This window comes from Pristiophorus japonicus, unplaced genomic scaffold (assembly GCF_044704955.1).
Source record: "Pristiophorus japonicus isolate sPriJap1 unplaced genomic scaffold, sPriJap1.hap1 HAP1_SCAFFOLD_587, whole genome shotgun sequence".
Taxonomy (NCBI): domain Eukaryota; kingdom Metazoa; phylum Chordata; class Chondrichthyes; family Pristiophoridae; genus Pristiophorus; species Pristiophorus japonicus.
In genome coordinates, this window is record NW_027254496.1 from 42337 (window position 1) to 62541 (window position 20205).

The 20205-nt window shown below is 51.0% G+C and overlaps 1 protein-coding gene across 3 annotated transcripts in view; it reads right to left on the minus strand.

Moving 5' to 3' along the window:
* Positions 1-17938: 17938 nt before the first annotated feature.
* dnaaf1 (dynein axonemal assembly factor 1) overlaps positions 17939-20205 on the minus strand; it is a 113900-nt gene continuing 111633 nt past the window's right edge. For all 3 annotated transcript variants that reach the window (XM_070873876.1, XM_070873875.1, XM_070873874.1), the window contains one exon: positions 17939-18217. In XM_070873876.1, the coding sequence (XP_070729977.1) occupies positions 18211-18217 (7 nt within the window). In that variant the 3' untranslated portion in view covers positions 17939-18210. The remainder of the gene's footprint in view (positions 18218-20205) is intronic.

The following is a 20205-nucleotide window of genomic DNA, read 5'->3' on the forward strand; positions in this document are numbered from 1 at the left end:
CGAGTACTACTTCACAGCAAACGACCAGACAGGACACGGACGCAATGAGAGATAAGCGGAAGGTGATATTGCTCTCCAGTTGTGGAGATGAGGTTTACTGTCTCGTCAGGGATTCGCTGGCACCCGGGAGCACCAGGGACAAGTCATACGAGGAGCTGACTGAACTCATTCGTGACCAGTTGAAACCGAAGGAGAGCATCCTCACGGCCAGATACAAATTTTACCATCACTGCAGACCCGAGGGCCAGGATGTCACCAAATATGCTGCGGACCTCAGGAGATTTTGGCGCACACCTTGACGAGGCGTTGCAGGACGTTTTTGTTATGGGGATTGGCCACAAGGGCCTCCTTCACAAGCTGCTAGCCACGGAACCCAGTCACTCTGACAAAGGCCATCACCATCAGCCGGGCACATATGACCTCGACTTGCAGCACCAAGCAAATGATCCCGGCAGGCACTGTCCACAGGATAGCGCCCACCATGGACAAAACTGCAGAACGTAGCTCTGCCCGGGGCAGAGAGCACGGACCTCGGGGTCCTGGGACTCAGAGTCCGCTGAGGGGGGCCAATCAAGCAGCACCATGTTGGCACTGTGGAGGAAGCCATGGGGCTCACCGGTGCAGGTTTGCGGAGTACACGTGCAATACCTGCCACACGAAAGGCCACCTTCAGCGTATGTGTAAAAGAAACCTGACTCACCGCGTGGCTGAGGAGATGGGGGATGATCCACTGTTCAGCGAGGAGCAGGCAGAAGAAGGTGAGGTGTTGGGACTGTACACGTGCTATGTGAATGTAGGATGATGGATTTATGACAAAATAATATTTTAATATTTAATGGTCACTGTGTTTAAAATAATGGACATGAATTGCGAATTACGACAAGAGTTAATATTTCAATGCTGAATGGTCACTGTGTTTAAATTCTGGGACGTGGATCCGTGACCAACATTAACAATGGGCCAATGCATCTTTCGATTTAGGGGATTCAAGCAACGGCTTTTTGAATGGGGGGGGGAGGGGGGACCAGTGATGTTGTGTATTGCTCTGGTACATTAAATGTATGATAAGTACAATGGTGCACCACAGAAGGCGCAGTGGTGGGAGACCTGGAAGTACCTGCACCAGGCAGTATAAAAGGCTGCCCACCACACCTGTGGGGCACTCTGGAGGTGTTCAATAAAGGACTACGGTCACAGCAGTTAGATCAGCACCAGACCGTGTGGAGTCAGTGATTTGTGTGCTACATACACCACACCTTTGTTTAAAGGGAGAAAGGGATAGGCCGAGTAATTACAGGTCAGTGTAACTTCAGGGTTGGGAAAATTGTTGGAAAAAATCCTGAGGGACAGGATAAATCTTCAATTGGAAAGAACGGATTAATCAAGGACAGTCAGCACGGGGCGAGAGGGGGGAGGGGCAGAGGGAGGGGGTGGGGAGGGGCAGAGGGAGGGGGTAGGGAGAGGGACGGGGCGGGGAGGGGAGGGCTCGGCGAGGGAGGGGAGGGCTCGGCGAGGGAGGGGAGGGCTCGGCGAGGGGGGAGGAGAGTCGAGGGGGGAGGAGAGGGGAGGGGGGAGGAGAGGGGAGGGGGGAGGAGAGGGGAGGGGGAGGAGAGGGGAGGGGGGAGGAGAGGGGAGGGGGGAGGAGAGGGGAGGGGGGAGGAGAGGGGAGGGGGGCGGCGAGGGAGGGGGAGGGGGGCGGCGAGGGAGGGGGGAGGGGGGCGGCGAGGGAGGGGGGAGGGGGGCGGCGAGGGAGGGGGGGAGGGGGGCGGCGAGGGAGGGGGGAGGGGGGAGGCGAGGGAGGGGGGAGGGGGCGGCGAGGGAGGGGGGAGGGGGCGGCGAGGGAGGGGGGAGGGGGCGGCGAGGGAGGGGGCGGCGAGGGAGGGGGGAGGGGGCGGCGAGGGAGGGGGAGGGGGCGGCGAGGGAGGGGGGAGGGGGCGGCGAGGGAGGGGGGAGGGGGCGGCGAGGGAGGGGGGAGGGGGCGGCGAGGGAGGGGGGAGGGGGCGGCGAGGGAGGGGGGAGGGGGCGGCGAGGGAGGGGGGAGGGGGGCGGCGAGGGAGGGGGGGGCGAGGAGGGGGGAGGGGGCGGCGAGGAGGGGGGATGAGAGGAGAGGAGGGGGATGAGAGGAGAGGAGAGGAGGGGGATGAGAGGAGAGGAGAGGAGGGGGATGAGAGGAGAGGAGAGGAGGGGGATGAGAGGAGAGGAGAGGAGGGGGATGAGAGGAGAGGAGAGGAGGGGGATGAGAGGAGAGGAGAGGAGGGGGATGAGAGGAGAGGAGAGGAGGGGGATGAGAGGAGAGGAGAGGAGGGGGATGAGAGGAGAGGAGAGGAGGGGGATGAGAGGAGAGGAGAGGAGGGGGATGAGAGGAGAGGAGAGGAGGGGGATGAGAGGAGAGGAGAGGAGGGGGATGAGAGGAGAGGAGAGGAGGGGGATGAGAGGAGAGGAGAGGAGGGGGATGAGAGGAGAGGAGAGGAGGGGGATGAGAGGAGAGGAGAGGAGGGGGATGAGAGGAGAGGAGAGGAGGGGGATGAGAGGAGAGGAGGGGGATGAGAGGAGAGGAGGGGGATGAGAGGAGAGGAGGGGGATGAGAGGAGAGGAGGGGGATGAGAGGAGAGGAGGGGGATGAGAGGAGAGGAGGGGGATGAGAGGAGAGGAGGGGGATGAGAGGAGAGGAGGGGGATGAGAGGAGAGGAGGGGGATGAGAGGAGAGGAGGGGATGAGAGGAGAGGAGGGGGATGAGAGGAGAGGAGGGGGATGAGAGGAGAGGAGGGGGATGAGAGGAGAGGAGGGGGAGGGGCGGCGAGGAGGGGGATGAGAGGAGAGGAGAGGAGGGGGATGAGAGGAGAGGAGAGGAGGGGGATGAGAGGAGAGGAGAGGAGGGGATGAGAGGAGAGGAGAGGAGGGGGATGAGAGGAGAGGAGAGGAGGGGGATGAGAGGAGAGGAGAGGAGGGGGATGAGAGGAGAGGAGAGGAGGGGGATGAGAGGAGAGGAGAGGAGGGGGATGAGAGGAGAGGAGAGGAGGAGGGGGGGGATGAGAGAGAGAGGAGAGGAGGGGGATGAGAGGAGAGGAGAGGGATGAAGAGGAGAGGAGGGGGATGAGAGGAGAGGAGGGGGATGAGAGAGGAGGGGGATGAGAGGAGAGGAGGATGAGAGAGAGGAGGGGGATGAGAGGAGAGGAGGGGGATGAGAGGAGAGGGAGGGAGGGGGGATGAGGAAAGGAGGGGGATGAGGAGAGGACTTCAGTGCTGCCATGGGAAGGCGATGCTGATTAGAAAGGATGATGTGAGGGTGAGTGATTGGGCTCGGGAGGACAAAAGGACACAGCTGTTGCTGGAGACTGCAGCCAGCTGACACCGGGCGGGTAAAGCTCTGTCTGTCTCATGGACTCAATGTGTTTAACATGAGCGCAAAGCTGCTTGGTGCACACTCACTTGCTCTGGTGGCAGTCTGCCCTGACTCCAGCTTCAGGCTGAATTTACACCATTACACCATGGTGTCAGCCATGGCTCAATTGACAATACTCTCACTGCTAAGTCAGACGGTGTAGCTGCATGTCCCATTCCAGGCATTTAAGCACAAACTGCAGGCTGGCACTGCCGGAGAGGCAGTACTGAGGGAGTGCCGCACTGCCGGAGGGGCAGTACTGAGGGAGAGCCGCCCTGCCGGAGGGGCAGTACTGAGGGAGAGCCGCACTGCCGGAGGGGCAGTACTGAGGGAGTGCCGCACTGCCGGAGGGGCAGTACTGAGGGAGTGCCGCACTGTCGGAGGGGCAGTACTGAGGGAGTGCCGCACTTTCGGAGGGGCAGTACTGAGGGAGTGCCGTACTGTCGGAGGGTCAGTACTGAGGGAGTGCCGCACTGTCGGAGGTGCCATCTTTCGGATGAGACGTTAAACCCTGTCTGCTCTCTCAAGTGGACGGAAAAAATCTCATGGCTCTATTTGAAGATAAGCAGCAGAGTTATCTCTGGTGTCCTGACCAATATTTATCCCTCAATCATCATAACAAAAAAATAGATTATCTGGTCATCATCACAATCCTGTTTGTGGGAGCTTGCTGTGCGCAAATTGGCTGCTGCGTTTCCCACATTACAACAGTGAACATGCTCCAAAAGTACTGCATTGGCTGTAAAGTGCTTCGAGACATCTGGTGGTCGTGAAAGGCGCTATATAAATCCAAGTCTTTCTTCTTTCTTACATCACATGTCGTGTTGAGATAGAGACTTTATCAAAAAAGGGACTGGATAAAATATTTAAAAGGCAAGGAAATGTGATTAGACAAGACAGCGGCAGTTAAAGATGAACCGAATGGCCTTCTGTGCTACACATTGTGTAAAAGACATTCTAAATTAAGGATAGTGGAAGGAATGAATAAAGGAAGGAAGGAAATGAATGAAGGAAGAGAAGGCATATTGAGGTATATGAATGGATCATTTTGTGAGTTATTATAGCATCAGAAACAAGATGGTGGAACTAGATGCACATATCGAATGGAGAGACTGGATGTTATAGCTTTCATGGAAACTTGGCTTCAACCAGGCAGGATTGCGAACTAAACATTCCCAGCTCCAACAGCAGAGCTTGGGAAGGGAAAGATGGGGGATGTAATTGAACTACAAAAAGAAAGGTTTGTATTATTCAGTGGTGCTCTGAGAGAATCTCCAAGGTTGAGCTAAAAACTTCGGAATGCGTTATCTTTTTGGGAGCACATTATAGACCACTAAATAACTGGAAAGAAAGCGAGGAGGTAAATTAAAGAGATTTATAGCAGGAACAAAGTTGTAATAATGTGGGACTCACTCGGATAAAATAAAGATTTGTGGGCAAAATAACATAAGAAATAGGAGCAGTAGGCCATTTGGCCCCTCGAGCCTGCTCCACCATTTAATAAGACCATGGCTGATCTGATCATGGACTCAGCTCCACTTCCCTGCCCGCTCCCCATAACCCCTTACTCCCTTATCGCTCAAAAATCTGTCTATCTCTGCCTTAAATTTATTCAGCCGCCACAGCTCTCTGGAGCAGAGAATTCCATAGATTTACAACCCTCAGAAGAATTTCTCCTCATCTTCGTTTTAAATGGGCAGCCCCTTGTTCTACAACTACGTCCCCTAGTTTAGTTTCCTCTATGAGTGGAAATATCCTCTCTGCATCCACCTTGTCGAGCCCCCTCATTATCTTATATGTTTCGATAAGATCACCTCTCATTCTTCTGAACTCCAATGAGTATAGGTCCAACCTCCTCAACCTATCTTCATCAATCAACCCCCAGAATCAACCTCGTGAACCTTCTCTGAACAGCCTCCAATGCAAGTATATCCTTCCTGAAAGACGGAGACCAAAACTGTATGCAGTGGCCTCACCAAGACCCTGTACAGTTGTAGCAGGACTTCTCTGCTTTTATACTCTATCCCCCTTACAATAAAGGCCAACATTCCATTTGCCTTCCTGATCACTTGCTGTACCTGCATACTAACTTTTTGTGTTTCATGCACAAGTACCCCCAGGTCTCTCTGTACTGCAGCACTTTGCAATTTTTCTCCATTTAAATTATAATTTGCTTTTCTATTATTTCTGCCAAAGTGGATAACCTCACATTTTCCCACATTATACTCCATCTGTCAAATGTTTGCCCACTCACTTAGCCTGTCTATTTGTAGATTTTTTGTGTCCTCCTCACAATTTGCTTTCCCACCTATCTTTGTATCATCAGCAAACTTGGCTACAGTACACTCAGTCCCTTCATCCAAGTCATTAATATAGAATGTAAATAGTTGAGGACCCAGCACTGATCCCTGCGGCACCCCACGAGTCAGTTTGCCAACCAGAAAATGACCCATTTATCCCGACTCTCTGTTTTCTGTTCGTTAGCCAATCCTCTACCCAGGCTAATGTATTACCCCAACCCCGTGAACTTTTATCTTGTGCAGTTATCTTTTATGTGGCACCTTATTGAATGCCTTCTGGAAATCCAAATACACCACATCCACTGGTTCCCCCTTATCCACCCTGCTCGTTACATCCTCAAAGAACGCCAGCAAATTTGTCAAATATGATTTCCCTTTCATAAATCCATGCTGACTCTGCTTGATTGAATCATGCTTTTCCAAATGTCCCATTACTGCTTCCTTCATAATGGACTCCAGCATTTTCCCAATAACAGATGCTAGGCGAACTGGTCGAAAGTTTCCTGATTTCTGTCTGCCTCCTTTTTTAAATAAGGGCGTTACATTTGCAGTGGGACCGCCCCAGAATCCAGGGAATTTTGGTAGATTACAACCAATACATCCACTATCTCTGCAGCCACTTCTTTTAGGACCTTAGGATGCAAGCCATCAGGTCCAGGGGACTTGTCCACCTTTAGTCCCATTATTTTACCGAGTACTACTTCTTTCGAGATAGTGATTGTATTAAGTTCCTCCCTCCCTATAGCCCCTTGATTATCCACTATTGGGATGTTTTTAGTGTCTCCTACCGTGAAGACCGATACAAAATATTTGTTCAAAGTCTCTGCCATTTCCCTGTTCCCCATTATTAATTCCCCAGTCTCATCCTCTAGAGGACCAACATTTACTCTTTTCCTTTTTATGTACCTGTAGAAACTCTTACTATCTGTTTTTATATTTTGTGCTAGTTTACTTTTATAATCTATCTTCCCTCTCTTTATTATTTTTTTAGTTGTTCTTTGCTGGCTTTTAAAAGTTTTCCAATCCTCTGGCCTCCCACTAGTCTTGGCCACTTTGTATGCCTTTGTTTTCAACCATCCCACACTTTAATCTATTTTCCCAGTCCACTTCAGCCAACTCTGCCTTCATACCTTTGTAGTCTCCTTTATTTGTTGCGGTCACTCATTCCTTGAGGATCCTTTGCTAGGAGATCGTTTATTAATCCTGTCTCATTACACAGGACCAGATCTAAGATAGCCTGCTCCTGGTTGGTTCCGCAACGTACTGTTCAAGGATACACTCTACGAACTCTTCCTCGGGGCTACCCTGGCCAATTTGCTTTGTCCAATCAATAAGAAGATTAAAATTGCCCATGATTATTGCCGTTCCTTTTTTTACAAGCCTCCATTATTTCTTGATTTATACTGCGTCCAACAGTGTAGCTATTAGAGGGCCTATAGACTACACCCACCAGTGACTTCTTCCCCTTATTATTCCTTATCTCCACCCAAACTGATTCAACATCTTGATCTTCTGAGCCAATATAATTTCTGACTAACGCACTGATCTCATCCTTTATTAACAAAGCTACCCCACCTCCTTTTCCATTCAGTCTGTCCTTCCGAATTGTCAAATACCCCTGAATATTTAGTTCCTAGCCTTGGTCACCTTGCATGTCTCTGGAATGGTTATCAGATCATACCAATTTGTAACTATTTGTGCCGTCAACTCATCTATTACGAGGCCAAGCTATGTTTTTAAATGTTTTTAAAGAAAGTAACTCAATAAAATCCTTTACTATGGTGTCATCATCAGTTGCTTCAGCTGAGAGATGATAGGAATGGGTAAAGTTTAATAATTTCAATAGCCAGTATTAGTATCAAGCACTTCCAGTTTTTATTATAACTCAGGTTGTAGTACAAAATGTTCTCTTTTGTTACGAATGCAGCGTGCATTCAGATAAAGACCTTTTAAATGTTTTTTTTACCATTTTCTCCTGCTTTGACCCCACTTTCTGATTCACTTTTATGTTTATACATTCTGTCCCTTCCTGTCACACTCTGGTTTTCATTTCTTAGAATGCGTCCATAGCTATTCCCTTGATCAGCACTTGGATGTCCAACAAAGAAGGAAGCAATGTCGGGTTTGGTTCTGGGTAACGAGACAAGGCAAAGGGAAGAGAGAATAGCTGAACTGAACTCGGGTCAGACTGAGGAGTCTGTCGAGAGTTGGAATGGAAATGATGTAACTAAAGTGTGAAGAAGAGGGATTTAGCCTAGATTAATCGGCTAGAAAAACAGGGTTCAGGAGCGGGAGATAATTAAATAGGAGATAGAAAAGGCAAAGGTTAAATATATTCCTACAAGGAGTAAAGAGGATCGTCAATGGCAAGGATCATGAATAACCAGGGTGTTCAGGGGAAAATGATAAATAAAGAGGAAAATGCAAAAAGAAAATGATGAGAACAACTTGTATTCATACAGCGCCTTGAACACAGTAAAACCCTATAGCATTTCACAGGAGCATTAGCAAAGAAAGTGAGATACCAAGACACATAAGGAGATATTAGGGCAAAGGAATAGGTTTTATGGAGTGTCTTAAAGGAGGAAAGAGAGGCAAAGAGGTTTAGGGTGGGAATTACAGAGCTTGGGACCCAGGCAGTTGAAGGCACAGCCACCAATTCTGAAACACTTTAGTTTTAGCAACAGAAAATGGTCCGATTTACCAGAATGGGGGACTTTATTGCTCCTCTTGCTCATTAGTTTTGCTTCTGTGTGTGACAATAATTATAATTTATATTTTTGCCTGATATATGCTGTTGTTTCTCTGCACATTCACCAGTGAACATTAATATTTTTGCAGTGTGCAACAGCAGGGTAGAAAAGGGTGAATGTGATTCTTGTGGCACGTTAAATCACTCCCCCACGTGAGGTGTGGTGTTTCAAGTCACTGACATTTGCCCAGAGAGACACGCCTGCTGATGGCAGCATGGATAAAGAATATCGGGAGAAGCCCGAATAAGGATTGAACTGGCAGCTCTGGAAAAAGAAAGAGATCTTTAAAATTATGAAGAGGTTTGCTCGGGTAGATGTAGAGAAGATATTTCCACTTGTTGGGGAGACCAAAGATAGGGGCCTTAAATATAAGATAGTCACCAATAAATCCAATTCAGGAATTCAGGAGAAGCTTCTTTACCTAGAGGTTGGTGAAAATGTGGAACTCGCTGCCACTGGTTGAGGCGAATAGCAAATACATTAAAGGGGAGATGAGGTAAGCACAGGGCTATGATGATAGGGTGTGCTGAGGGATGGGAGGAGGCTGGGGTGGAGTATAAATTCTAACACAGGCCAGTTGTGCATTCTATGTTATTGTATGTAAAGCAGGAGCCGAGGGAACAACGCTGAAAAGTGCAGGAGAGAGGGACATGTGCTTCCCTCAGAAAGCCGCACCATCCACTGCAACACACACATACACCTAACAGCGACCCGCGTTTATAATCGCAGAATCAGCAATACGTAGTACATTAAAAACAGACAAAAATATTAAGTGATTTCCCTTTGGGAGAGACGAGAGCAAAAGAATGATGAGACAAGGGAAGAAAGATGACAAGTCAGGATGGACTGAATCTTTAAGAAAGGCAAACATTATGAAAGCTGCAAGCTTTGTACTTGTGTTCCCAATTTCAAGCAGGAACAAACAAACATCTGAAAGAAAGGTAAATGTAGAGCTGGTAATCTCTAGACCGCGAAACAAAAGGGCCCTGGCACACATATATATCAGATCACATTCCACCCTGGCTTCAACAAACACACACACCATCAGCGTCACAGCTACCCCAGCTAATTGCTCAATGCCTGACAAATTGAGCAAAGCTCACTTGCAGTCAGCTCCCGACAGTGAGAAATTACAAACACGTCCCCAGCACACAGACAGCAGCTGTTCCAGTCCACACACTGCTCCCTGCTGGGATCTGAACTTGGCCCTCCAACCCCCTTCCCCGCCCCTCCCTCCCCAATACCCCGACCTCTACCCCACCCCTCCCCCAATACCCCGACCTCCCCCCCCCAATACCCCGACCTCTACCCACCCCTCCCCCTCCCCCCCCAATACTCCTCCTCCTCCTCCTCCCCCCCAATACCCCTCCCCCTCCCCCCAATACCCCGACCGACCTCCTCCCCCAATACCCCGACCTCCCCCTCCCCCCAATACCCCGACCTCCCCCTCCACCCAATACCCCGACCTCCCCCTCCCACCCCAATACCCTGACCTCCCTCCCCCCCCCATACACCAACCCCGCTTCCCCCCCCCCCCATACCCCGACCTCCCTTCCGCCCCCCCCCCCCCCCCCAATACCCCGATCCCTCCCCCCCACCGGCTCTTTATTTCCAAGTGTTTAATTCTCCAGTTATCTCCCCGAACACTCACCCACAACCATCAGTGTGAACTCAAACCCGCGTTTCACCGATTTCCTGTACACCTGGTTCGGGAGGTTTGCGAATCCCACATATCCCTCCAGGGAACAGGCATACTGCAAGGAAATGGAGAGTTACACCAAGGGCTAGTCAGGACACTGAATATAGTTGCAATATATCCACACCTTTTGTGCGCAGGGGTCTGTCGCTGCACAACACGGGTCTGTCGCTGCGTAACGCTGGTGCGCACGGGTCTGTCACTGCGTTACGCTGGGGCAAAGCACTAGTGTGCTTCAAAGGAACAGGGAGCGGCCCGACCCGGCAATCGGACCGGATCACATCGGGGCCATCAAAGAAGCGTACCACTTCAAGGTACAGCGCGTCTGGAGAGCGACGGCTGTGAAGAGGGCGACTGGATTGAAGAAGATCACCAAGATCCAGGTCAGTGATTGGAGCGTGGGCAGGTACAGCAGGAGCAGCGAGTGATGGTGGAACAACGTGATCGGGGCCCAGGAGCAGCACGGGCCGGCCCACACTGCGATATTTGTGCGCACTAGGTCCGTGCAGCAGAGCTAGTCTCCAGTCGTCTTGCCACTGGACCAAGACCCAGCTCTGTCAAGCCCGTGTGGTGACTGGTGTGCAACGGTCACCTCACGTTAAAAAAATCCACACACAGGCATCTTCCACCCTTCAGTATGTAGTTCGGGATCTGGAATATTAGCTCCAATATTGAACCTTGAACTCCTCTCTCTTCCTCTGTGTCTGTCTCTCTCTTAGAAACATAGAAAATAGGTGCAGGACCGTGCCATTTGGCTCTTCGAGCCTGCACCACCATTCAATAAGATCATGGCTGATCATTCCCTCAGTACCCCTCTCCTGCTTTCTCTCCATACCCCTTGATCCCTTTAACCGTAAGGGCCATATCTAACTCCCTCTTGAATATATCCAATGAACTGACTGCAACACGTTTCTGTGGTGGGGAATTCCACAGGTTCACAATTCTCAGTGAAGAACTTTCTCATCATCTCGGTCCTAAATGGCCTACCCCTTATCCTTAGACTATGATCCCTGGTTGTGGACTTCCCCAACATCGGGAACATTCTTCCTGCATCTAACCTGTCCAATCCCGTCAGAATTTTATATGTTTCTATGAGATCCCCTCTCATTCTTCTAAATTGCAGTGAATATAAGCCCAGTCGATCCAGTCTTTCTTCATATGTCAGTCCAGCCATCCCAGGAATCAGTCTGGTGAACCTTCACTGCACTCTCTCAATAACAAGAACGTCCTTCCTCAGATTAGGAGACCAAAACTGAACACAATATTCAAGGTGTGGCCTCACCAAGGCCATGTACAACTGCAGTAAGACCTCCCTGCTCCTATACTCAAATCCCCTAGCTATGAAGGCCAACATACCATTTGCCTTCTTCACCGCCTGCTGTACCTACATGCCAACTTTCAATGACTGATGAACCATGACACCCAGGTCTCGTTGCACCTCCCCTTTTCCTAATCTGTTGCCATTCAGATAATATTCTGCCTTCGTGCTTTTGCAACCAAAGTGGATAACCTCACATTTATCCACATTATACTGCATCTGCCATGCATTTACCCACTCACCTAACCTGTCCAAGTCAGCCTGCAGCCTCTTAGCATCCTCCTCACAGCTCACACCGCCACCCCATTCAATTCCATCGTCTAAATCATTAATGTATATTGTAAATAGCTGGGGTCCCAGTTAGATTGCGAATTAGTCCTCTCTCGTTACAAGGATGGCCAGCTCTCGATTTGGTTCCTCGACGTATTAGTCCAGAAACCCATCCCTTATACACTCCAGGAAACCCTCCTCCACCGTATTACCACCAGTCTTTGCCTCTCACTCTCGCCACCGTCCCTCTCGCCCTCTCCCATCGTCCCCCTCGCGCCCCCGTTTCCCCACTCCTCCCCCTCACTCTCCTCCCCTCCGTGTTTCCCTCTCTCTCCCCCCCTCACTCACTCCCTCCCCTCTCCTCCATCATTCTCTCCCCATCCCCCTCCTGTCCCCTCACTCACCGGGAGACCAGACGCGGTGTCGGGCCGCTCCAACATTCTGCCGGTGTCCGGGGGATGAGGCTCAGTGTCCGCGGCACCGCCCGCGCGCTCCCGACACCAACTGCGCGCTCCCGGTTTCCTTTGCTCTGAGACCCGCCCCCAGGCTCCCGCCATCCCATTGGCTCACAGCAGCTGCTCACGCCCCACCGCACGTCACAATCGCCCCACGCGCGCGCACACACACACACACACCCCCCAACCCATACTTTTCAGCTTTCAGCTAACGTCCCAGACTCCTCCATCACCATCCCTGGGTATGTCCTGTCCCACCGGCAGGACAGACCCACCAGGGGTGGCAGCACAGTGGTATACAGTCGGGAGGGTGTGGTCCTGGGAGTCCTCAACATTGACTCTGGACCCCATGAAGTCTCATGACTTTAGGTTAAACATGGGTAAGGAGACCTCCTGCTGATTATCACCTACCACCCTCCCTCAGCTGATGAATCAGTACGCATCCATCTTGGATGAAGCACTGAGAGTAGCAAGGAACAGAAGAGACTTCGATGTCCACCACTACTGACCGAGCCCTGAAGGATATAGCTGCCAGACTGGGCCTGCAGCAGCTGGTGAGAAAACCAACACAAGGGGTAAAACTTGACCATGTCCTCACCAATCTACCTGTCACAGATGCACGTGTCCATGACACGCACAGTCAGGGGTATTCAGCATTTAGGAAGGATAGACAGAGAGGAAAAGGAGGTGGGGTGGCGTTGCTGGTTAAAGAGGAAATTAATGCAATAGTAAGGAAAGACATTGGTTTGGATGATGTGGAATCGGTATGGGTGGAGCTGCGGAATACCAAAGGGCAGAAAACGCTAGTGGGAGTTGTATACAGACCACCAAATAGTAGTAGTGTGGTTGGGGACAGCATCAAGCAAGAAATAAGGGACGTGTGCAATAAAGGTACAGCAGTTATCATGGGCGACTTTAATCTACATATTGATTGGGCAAACCAAACTGGTAGCAATGCGGTGGAGAAGGATTTCCTGGAGTGTATTAGGGATGGTTTTCTAGATGTCGAGGAACCAACGAGAGGGCTGGCCATCCTAGACTGGATGATGTGTAATGAGAAGGGACTAATTAGCAATCTTGTTGTGCAAGGCCCTTTGGGGAAGAGTGACCATAATATAATAGACTTCTTTATTAAGATGGAGTGTGACACAGTTAAGTTTAGGATCCTAGTTCTGAATTAAGGAAAGCTAACTTCGACGGCATGAGGCGCGAATTGGCTAGAATAGACTGGCAAATTATACTTAAAGGATTGATGGTGGATAGGCAATGGCAAACATTTATAGATCACATGGATGAACTTCAATAGTTGTACATCCCTGTCTGGAGTAAAAATAAAAAAGGCAAGATGGCTCAACTGTGGCTAACAAGGGAAATTAAGGATAGTGTTAGATCCAAGGAAGAGGCATATAAATTGTCCAAAAAAAGCAGCAAACCTGAGGACTGGAAGAAATTTAGAATTCAGCAGAGGAGGACAAAGGGTTTAATTAGGAGGGGGAAAATAGAGTACGAGAGGAAGCTTGCCAGGAACATAAAAACTGACTGCAAAAGCTTCTATAGATATATGAAGAGAAAAAGATTCGTGAAGACAAAAGTAGGTCCCTTGCAGTTGGATTCAGATGAATTTATAATGGGGAACAAAGAAATGGCAAAGCAATTGAACAAATACTTTGGTTCTGTCTTCACGAAGGAAGACACAAATGACCTTCCGGATGTCCTAGGGGACCGAGGGTCTAGTGAGAAAGAGGAACTGAAGGATATCCTTATTAGGCGGGAAACTGTGTTGGGGAAATTGATGGGATTGAAGGCCAATAAATCCCCGGGGCCTGATTGTCTGCATCCCACTCACCTAACCTGTCCAAATCACCCTGCAGCCTCTTAGCATCTTCCTCACAGCTCACACCGCCACCCAGTTTAGTGTCATCTGCAAACTTGGAGATACTACACTCAATTCCTTCATCCAAATCATTAATGTATATTGGAAAGAGCTGGGGTCCCAGCACTGAGCCCTGCAGCACTCCACTAGTCACTGCCTCCCATTCCGAAAAGGTTCTGTTTATCCCGACTCTCAACTTAAGGAGGTTGCCCTCGAAATAGTGGATGCATTGGTGATCATTTTCCAAGTCTATCGACTTTGGATCAGTTCCTATGGACTGGAGGGTAGCTAATGTAACACCACTTTTTAAAAAAAGGAGGGAGTGAGAAAACAGGTAATTATAGACCGGTTAGTCTGACATCAATAGTGGGGAAAATGTTGGAATCAATTATTAAGGATGAAATAGCAGCGCATTTGGAAAGCAGTAACAGGATCGGTCCAAGTCAGCATGGATTTGTGAAAGGGAAATCATGCTTGACAAATCTTCTGGAATTTTTTGAGGATGTAACTAGTAGAGTGGACAAGGGAGAACCAGTGGATGTGGTGTATTTGGACTTTCAAAGTTCCGACATAAGAAATTGGTGTGCAAAATCAAAGCACATAGTATTGGGGGTAATGTACTGGCATGGATAGAGAATTGGTTGGCAGACAGGAAGCAGAGAGTCGGGATAAACAGAACCTTTTCGGAATGGGAGGCAGTGACTAGTGGAGTGCCGCAGGGCTCAGTGCTGGGACCCCAGCTCTTTCCAATATACATTAATGATTTGGATGAAGGAATTGAGTGTAGTATCTCCAAGTTTGCAGATGACACTAAACTGGGTGGCGGTGTGAGCTGTGAGGAAGATGCTAAGAGGCTGCAGGGTGATTTGGACAGGTTAGGTGAGTGGGCAAATGCATGGCAGATGCAGTATAATGTGGATAAATGTGAGGTTATCCACTTTGGTGGCAAAAACACAAAGGCAGAATATTATCTGAATGGTGGCAGATTGGGAAAAGGGGAGGTGCAACGAGACCTGGGTATCATGGTTCATCAGTCATTGAAAGTTCTCAAACAGGTACAGCAGGCGGTGAGGAAAGCAAATGGCATGTTGGCCTTCATAGCTAGGGGATTTGAGTATAGGAGCAGGGAGATCTTACTGCAATTGTACAGGGCCTTGGAATATTGTGTTCAGTTTTAGTCTGCTAATCTGAGGAAGGACGTTCTTGCTATTGAGGGAGTGCAGCGAAGGTTCACCAGACTGATTCCAGGGATGGCTGGACTGACATATGAGGAGAGACTGGATCAACTGGGCCTTTATACACTGGAGTTTAGAAGGATGAGAGGGGATCTCATAGAAACGTACAAGATTCTGATGGGATGGGACAGTTAGATGCGGGAAGAATGTTCCCGATGTTGGGGAAGTCCAGAACCAGGGAACACAGTCTTAGGATAAGGGGTAGGCCATTTAGGACTGAGATGAGGAGAAACTTCTTCACTCAGAGAGTTGTTAACCTGTGGAATTCCCTGCCAGAGAGTCGTTGATGCCAGTTCATTGGATATATTCAAGAGGGAGTTAGATATGACCCTTACAGCTAAAGGGATCAAGGGGTATGGAGAGAAAGCAGGAAAGGGGTACTGAGGTGATCACATTGAATGGTGGTACAGGCTCGAAGGGCCGAATGGCCTACTCCTGCACCTATTTTCTATGTTTCTATGAAGTCCCGTCTTCATACCGAGGACACCTTTCATCGTATTGTGTGGCACTACCATCGTGCTATATGGGATAGATTCAGAACAGATCTAGCAGCTCAAACTGGCCATCCATGAGGCGCTGTGGGCCATCAGCAGCAGCAGAATTGTATTCCACCACAATCTTTAACCTCATGGCCCGGCATATCCCTCACACTACCATCAAGCCAGGGGACCAACCCTGGTTCAATGAGGAGTGCAGAAGAGCATGCCAGGAGCAGCACCAGGCGTACCTAAAAATGAGGTGCCAACCTGGGGAAGTTGCAACACAGGACTACATGCATGCTAAACACCTAAAACTGCATGCTATAGACAGAGCTAGACCATCCAACAACCAACGGATCAGATCCAAGCTCTGCAGTCCTGCCACATCCAGTCTTGAATGTTAGTGGACCATTAAACAATTAACGGGAGGAGGAGGCTCCATGAATATCCCCACCCTCAATGATGGCGGAACCCAGCACATGCGTTCAAGAGACAAGGCTGAAGCATTTACAACCATCTTCAGCCAGAAGTGCCGAGTGGATGATCCATATCGGCCCCTCCTGAGGTTCCCACCATCACAGAAGCCAATTGGATTCAGTCCACATGATATCAAGAAGCAGCTGAGCGCACTGGATACAGCAAAGGCTATGGGCCCGACAACATCCCGGCTGTTGTGCTGAAGATTTGTGCTCCAGAACTAGCCGCGCCTCTAATCAAGCTGTTCCAATACAGCTACAACACTGGCATCGATCAGTCGATGTGGAAAACTGCCCAGGTGTGTCACGTACACAAAAAGCAGGACAAATCCAATCCGACCAATTACCGCCCCATCAGTCTACTCTCAATCATCAGCAAAGTGATGGAAGGTGTCATTAACAGTGCTATCACCAATTACCTGCTCACTGATGCCCAGTTTGGGTTCCGCCAGGACCACTCGGCTCCAGACCTTTTATAGCCTTGGTCCAAACACGGACAAAGGAGCTGAATTCCAGAGGTGAGGTGAGAGTGACTGCCCTTGTCATTAAGGCAGCATTTGACCAAGTGTGGCATCAAGGACCCTAGTAAAACTGAAGTCAATGGGAATCAGGGAAAACTCTCCACTGGCTGGAGTCATACCTAACACAAAGGAAGATGGTTGTGCTGGTTGGAGGTTAATCATCACAGCCCCAGGACATCGCTGCAGGAGTTCCTCAGGGCAGTGTCCTCGGCCCAACCATCTTCAGCTGCTCCATCAATGACTTTCCCTCCATCATAAGGTCAGAAGTGGGGATGTTCGCTGATGACTGCACAATGTTCAGTTCCATTCACAACTCCTCAGATAATGAAGCAGTCCATGCCCACATGCAGCAAGATCTGGACAACATTCAGGCTTGGGCTGATAAGTGGCAAGTAACATTCGCGCCACACAAGTGCCAGGCAACGACTATCTCCAACAAGAGTGTCTAACCACTGCCCCTTGACATTCAACGGCATTACCATCACCGAATCCCCCACCATCAACATCCTGGGGTCATCATTGACCAGAAATGTAACTGGACCATCCACATAAATACTGTGGCTAAAAGAGGTCAGAGGCTGGGTATTCTGCAGCGAGTATCTCACTGGACGTGTGGGGAAGGGTCTCATGCCGGGGGTGGTGTCTCGTGCCTGGGGAGGGGTCTCGTGCCGGAGGCGGGGACGCTCTGTCATGCCAATACTAGTCATTCGGGTGAGCGACATAGGGGCCAGTTGCTCAGGAGCCGGTCACTCCGGGACCAGGCAGTATATCTTTCATGGGCTGGTCACTCCGTCACCCTCAAGCCGGTCATGTAGGGGCCAGTTACCCAGGAGCAGTCACTCCATCACTCAAGGCAGCGGCAATCCAGTGATTCAGGGTCTGGTCACTTGGTCGCATGAGGGCCAGCCGCCCATCACCATGATCAAATGATTGAGAGTAGAGAGAAAGATTGTGGTGGTGGTAGGGAAATGGGTAATAAGAGCTCCGCCCGAGGGCTCCCACAGGGAAGTTAGAAGTTGGGTGATGAGCAGGGTTATTGAGGGAATGTTTAAGTACAAGTGACATGTGGTGCGATGGTTGATGAAGTAGCTGTGTTGGGAAGCAGTCATCCTCTTTAGTCTGCTGTCCTCCCTCTGCCACCATCAAGCTTGTGATTCTTTTTGATATAAAATTACAGAAATATGTAAATTAATTTATTGAAACATCAATCGAACATAGATCCAACAGCATATTTTAGAACATCTCAGCACATTATTAATTAACAAAGAAAGTTAACAATTTGTTGTTTAACAAGAACTATAACGATTGGATAAATCTCCTGTGAAGTGGAGGATTTGCATATTTGGCTCAGTGACACAACGTACTTGTTGGGCTCCTCAGTCCAGACCAAACTCAATGTCCTCCGTATTGCTGTGACCAAGCTCCAGAGCTCCGATTTCTGCCTCCATAGTTTCACATTCTGAGCCAAATTCAAAAAAAAAAGATCGAGTGAGATATCCTTTGAAAATATCAGCATTACAGGTTGAGATTCCCAATCGGTCAGGAAACACCTCGCAGAGGTTTGCTCCATACCCCATCCCACTGATCATTTAAATCACTTTTTCTGAGCTGTGTGTGTTGAAGTTTCGAGCTAAGGTTGTATAAACAAACTGCTGAGAATGATTGTAGCTTAATAAAGCTTGATGAAATTAATACTTACTCCGAACTGCTCAATACACCAAACCCTGGAGTAATATGATCAGCCCATTCATTCAACAATCAGCCTGAGACGGACAGCCGGGGCTCAGTCAGTAGCACTCTTGCCTTGGAGTCAGAAGGCCCTGGGTTCAAACCCCACTCTAGATACTCAAGCACATATCCAGTACTGAGGGAGCGCTGTACTGTCAGAGGGACAGTACTGAGGGAATGCTGTACTGTCAGAGGGGCTGTACTAACGGAGCGCCGCACTGTCGGAGGGGCAGTACTGAGGGAGCGCCGCGCTGTCGGCGGGTCAGTACTGAGGGAGCATCGCACTGAGGTGCAGTATTGAGGGAGCACCGCACTGTCACAGGGTCAGTACTGAGGGAGCGCCGCTCTGTCGGAGGGTCAGTACTGAGGGAGCGCCGCACTGTCGGAGGGTCAGTACTGAGGGAGCGCCGCACTGTCGGAGGGTCAGTACTGAGGGAGCGCCGCACTGTCGGAGGGTCAGTACTGAGGGAGCGCCGCACTGTCGGAGGGTCAGTACTGAGGGAGCGCCGCACTGTCGGAGGGTCAGTACTGAGGGAGCGCCGCACGTCGGAGGGGCAGTACTGAGGGAGCGCCGCGCTGTCGGAGGGGCAGTACTGAGGGAGCGCCGCGCTGTCGGAGGGGCAGTACTGAGGGAGCGCCGCGCTGTCGGAGGGGCAGTACTGAGGGAGCGCCGCGCTGTCGGAGGGGCAGTACTGAGGGAGCGCCGCGCTGTCGGAGGGGCAGTACTGAGGGAGCGCCGCGCTGTCGGAGGGGCAGTACTGAGGGAGCGCCGCGCTGTCGGAGGGGCAGTACTGAGGGAGCGCCGCGCTGTCGGAGGGGCAGTACTGAGGGAGCGCCGCGCTGTCGGAGGGGCAGTACTGAGGGAGCGCCGCACTGTCGGAGGGGCAGTACTGAGGGAGCGCCGCACTGTCGGAGGGGCAGTACTGAGGGAGCGCCGCACTGTCGGAGGGGCAGTACTGAGGGAGCGCCGCACTGTCGGAGGGGCAGTACTGAGGGAGCGCCGCACTGTCGGAGGGGCAGTACTGAGGGAGCGCCGCACTGTCGGAGGGGCAGTACTGAGGGAGCGCCGCACTGTCGGAGGGGCCGTACTGAGGGAGCGCCGCACTGTCGGAGGGGCAGTACTGAGGGAGCGCCGCACTGTCGGAGGGGCAGTACTGAGGGAGCGCCGCACTGTCGGAGGGGCAGTACTGAGGGAGCGCCGCACTGTCGGAGGGGCAGTACTGAGGGAGCGCCGCACTGTCGGAGGGGCAGTACTGAGGGAGCGCCGCACTGTCGGAGGGGCAGTACTGAGGGAGCGCCGCACTGTCGGAGGGGCAGTACTGAGGGAGCGCCGCACTGTCGGAGGGGCAGTACTGAGGGAGCGCCGCACTGTCGGAGGGGCAGTACTGAGGGAGCGCCGCACTGTCGGAGGGGCAGTACTGAGGGAGCGCCGCACTGTCTGAGGGGCAGTACTGAGGGAGCGCCGCACTGTCGGAGGGGCAGTACTGAGGGAGCGCCGCACTGTCGGAGGGGCAGTACTGAGGGAGCGCCGCACTGTCGGAGGGGCAGTACTGAGGGAGCGCCGCACTGTCGGAGGGGCAGTACTGAGGGAGCGCCGCACTGTCGGAGGGGCAGTACTGAGGGAGCGCCGCACTGTCGGAGGGGCAGTACTGAGGGAGCGCCGCACTGCCGGAGGGGCAGTACTGAGGGAGCGCCGCACTGCCGGAGGGGCAGTACTGA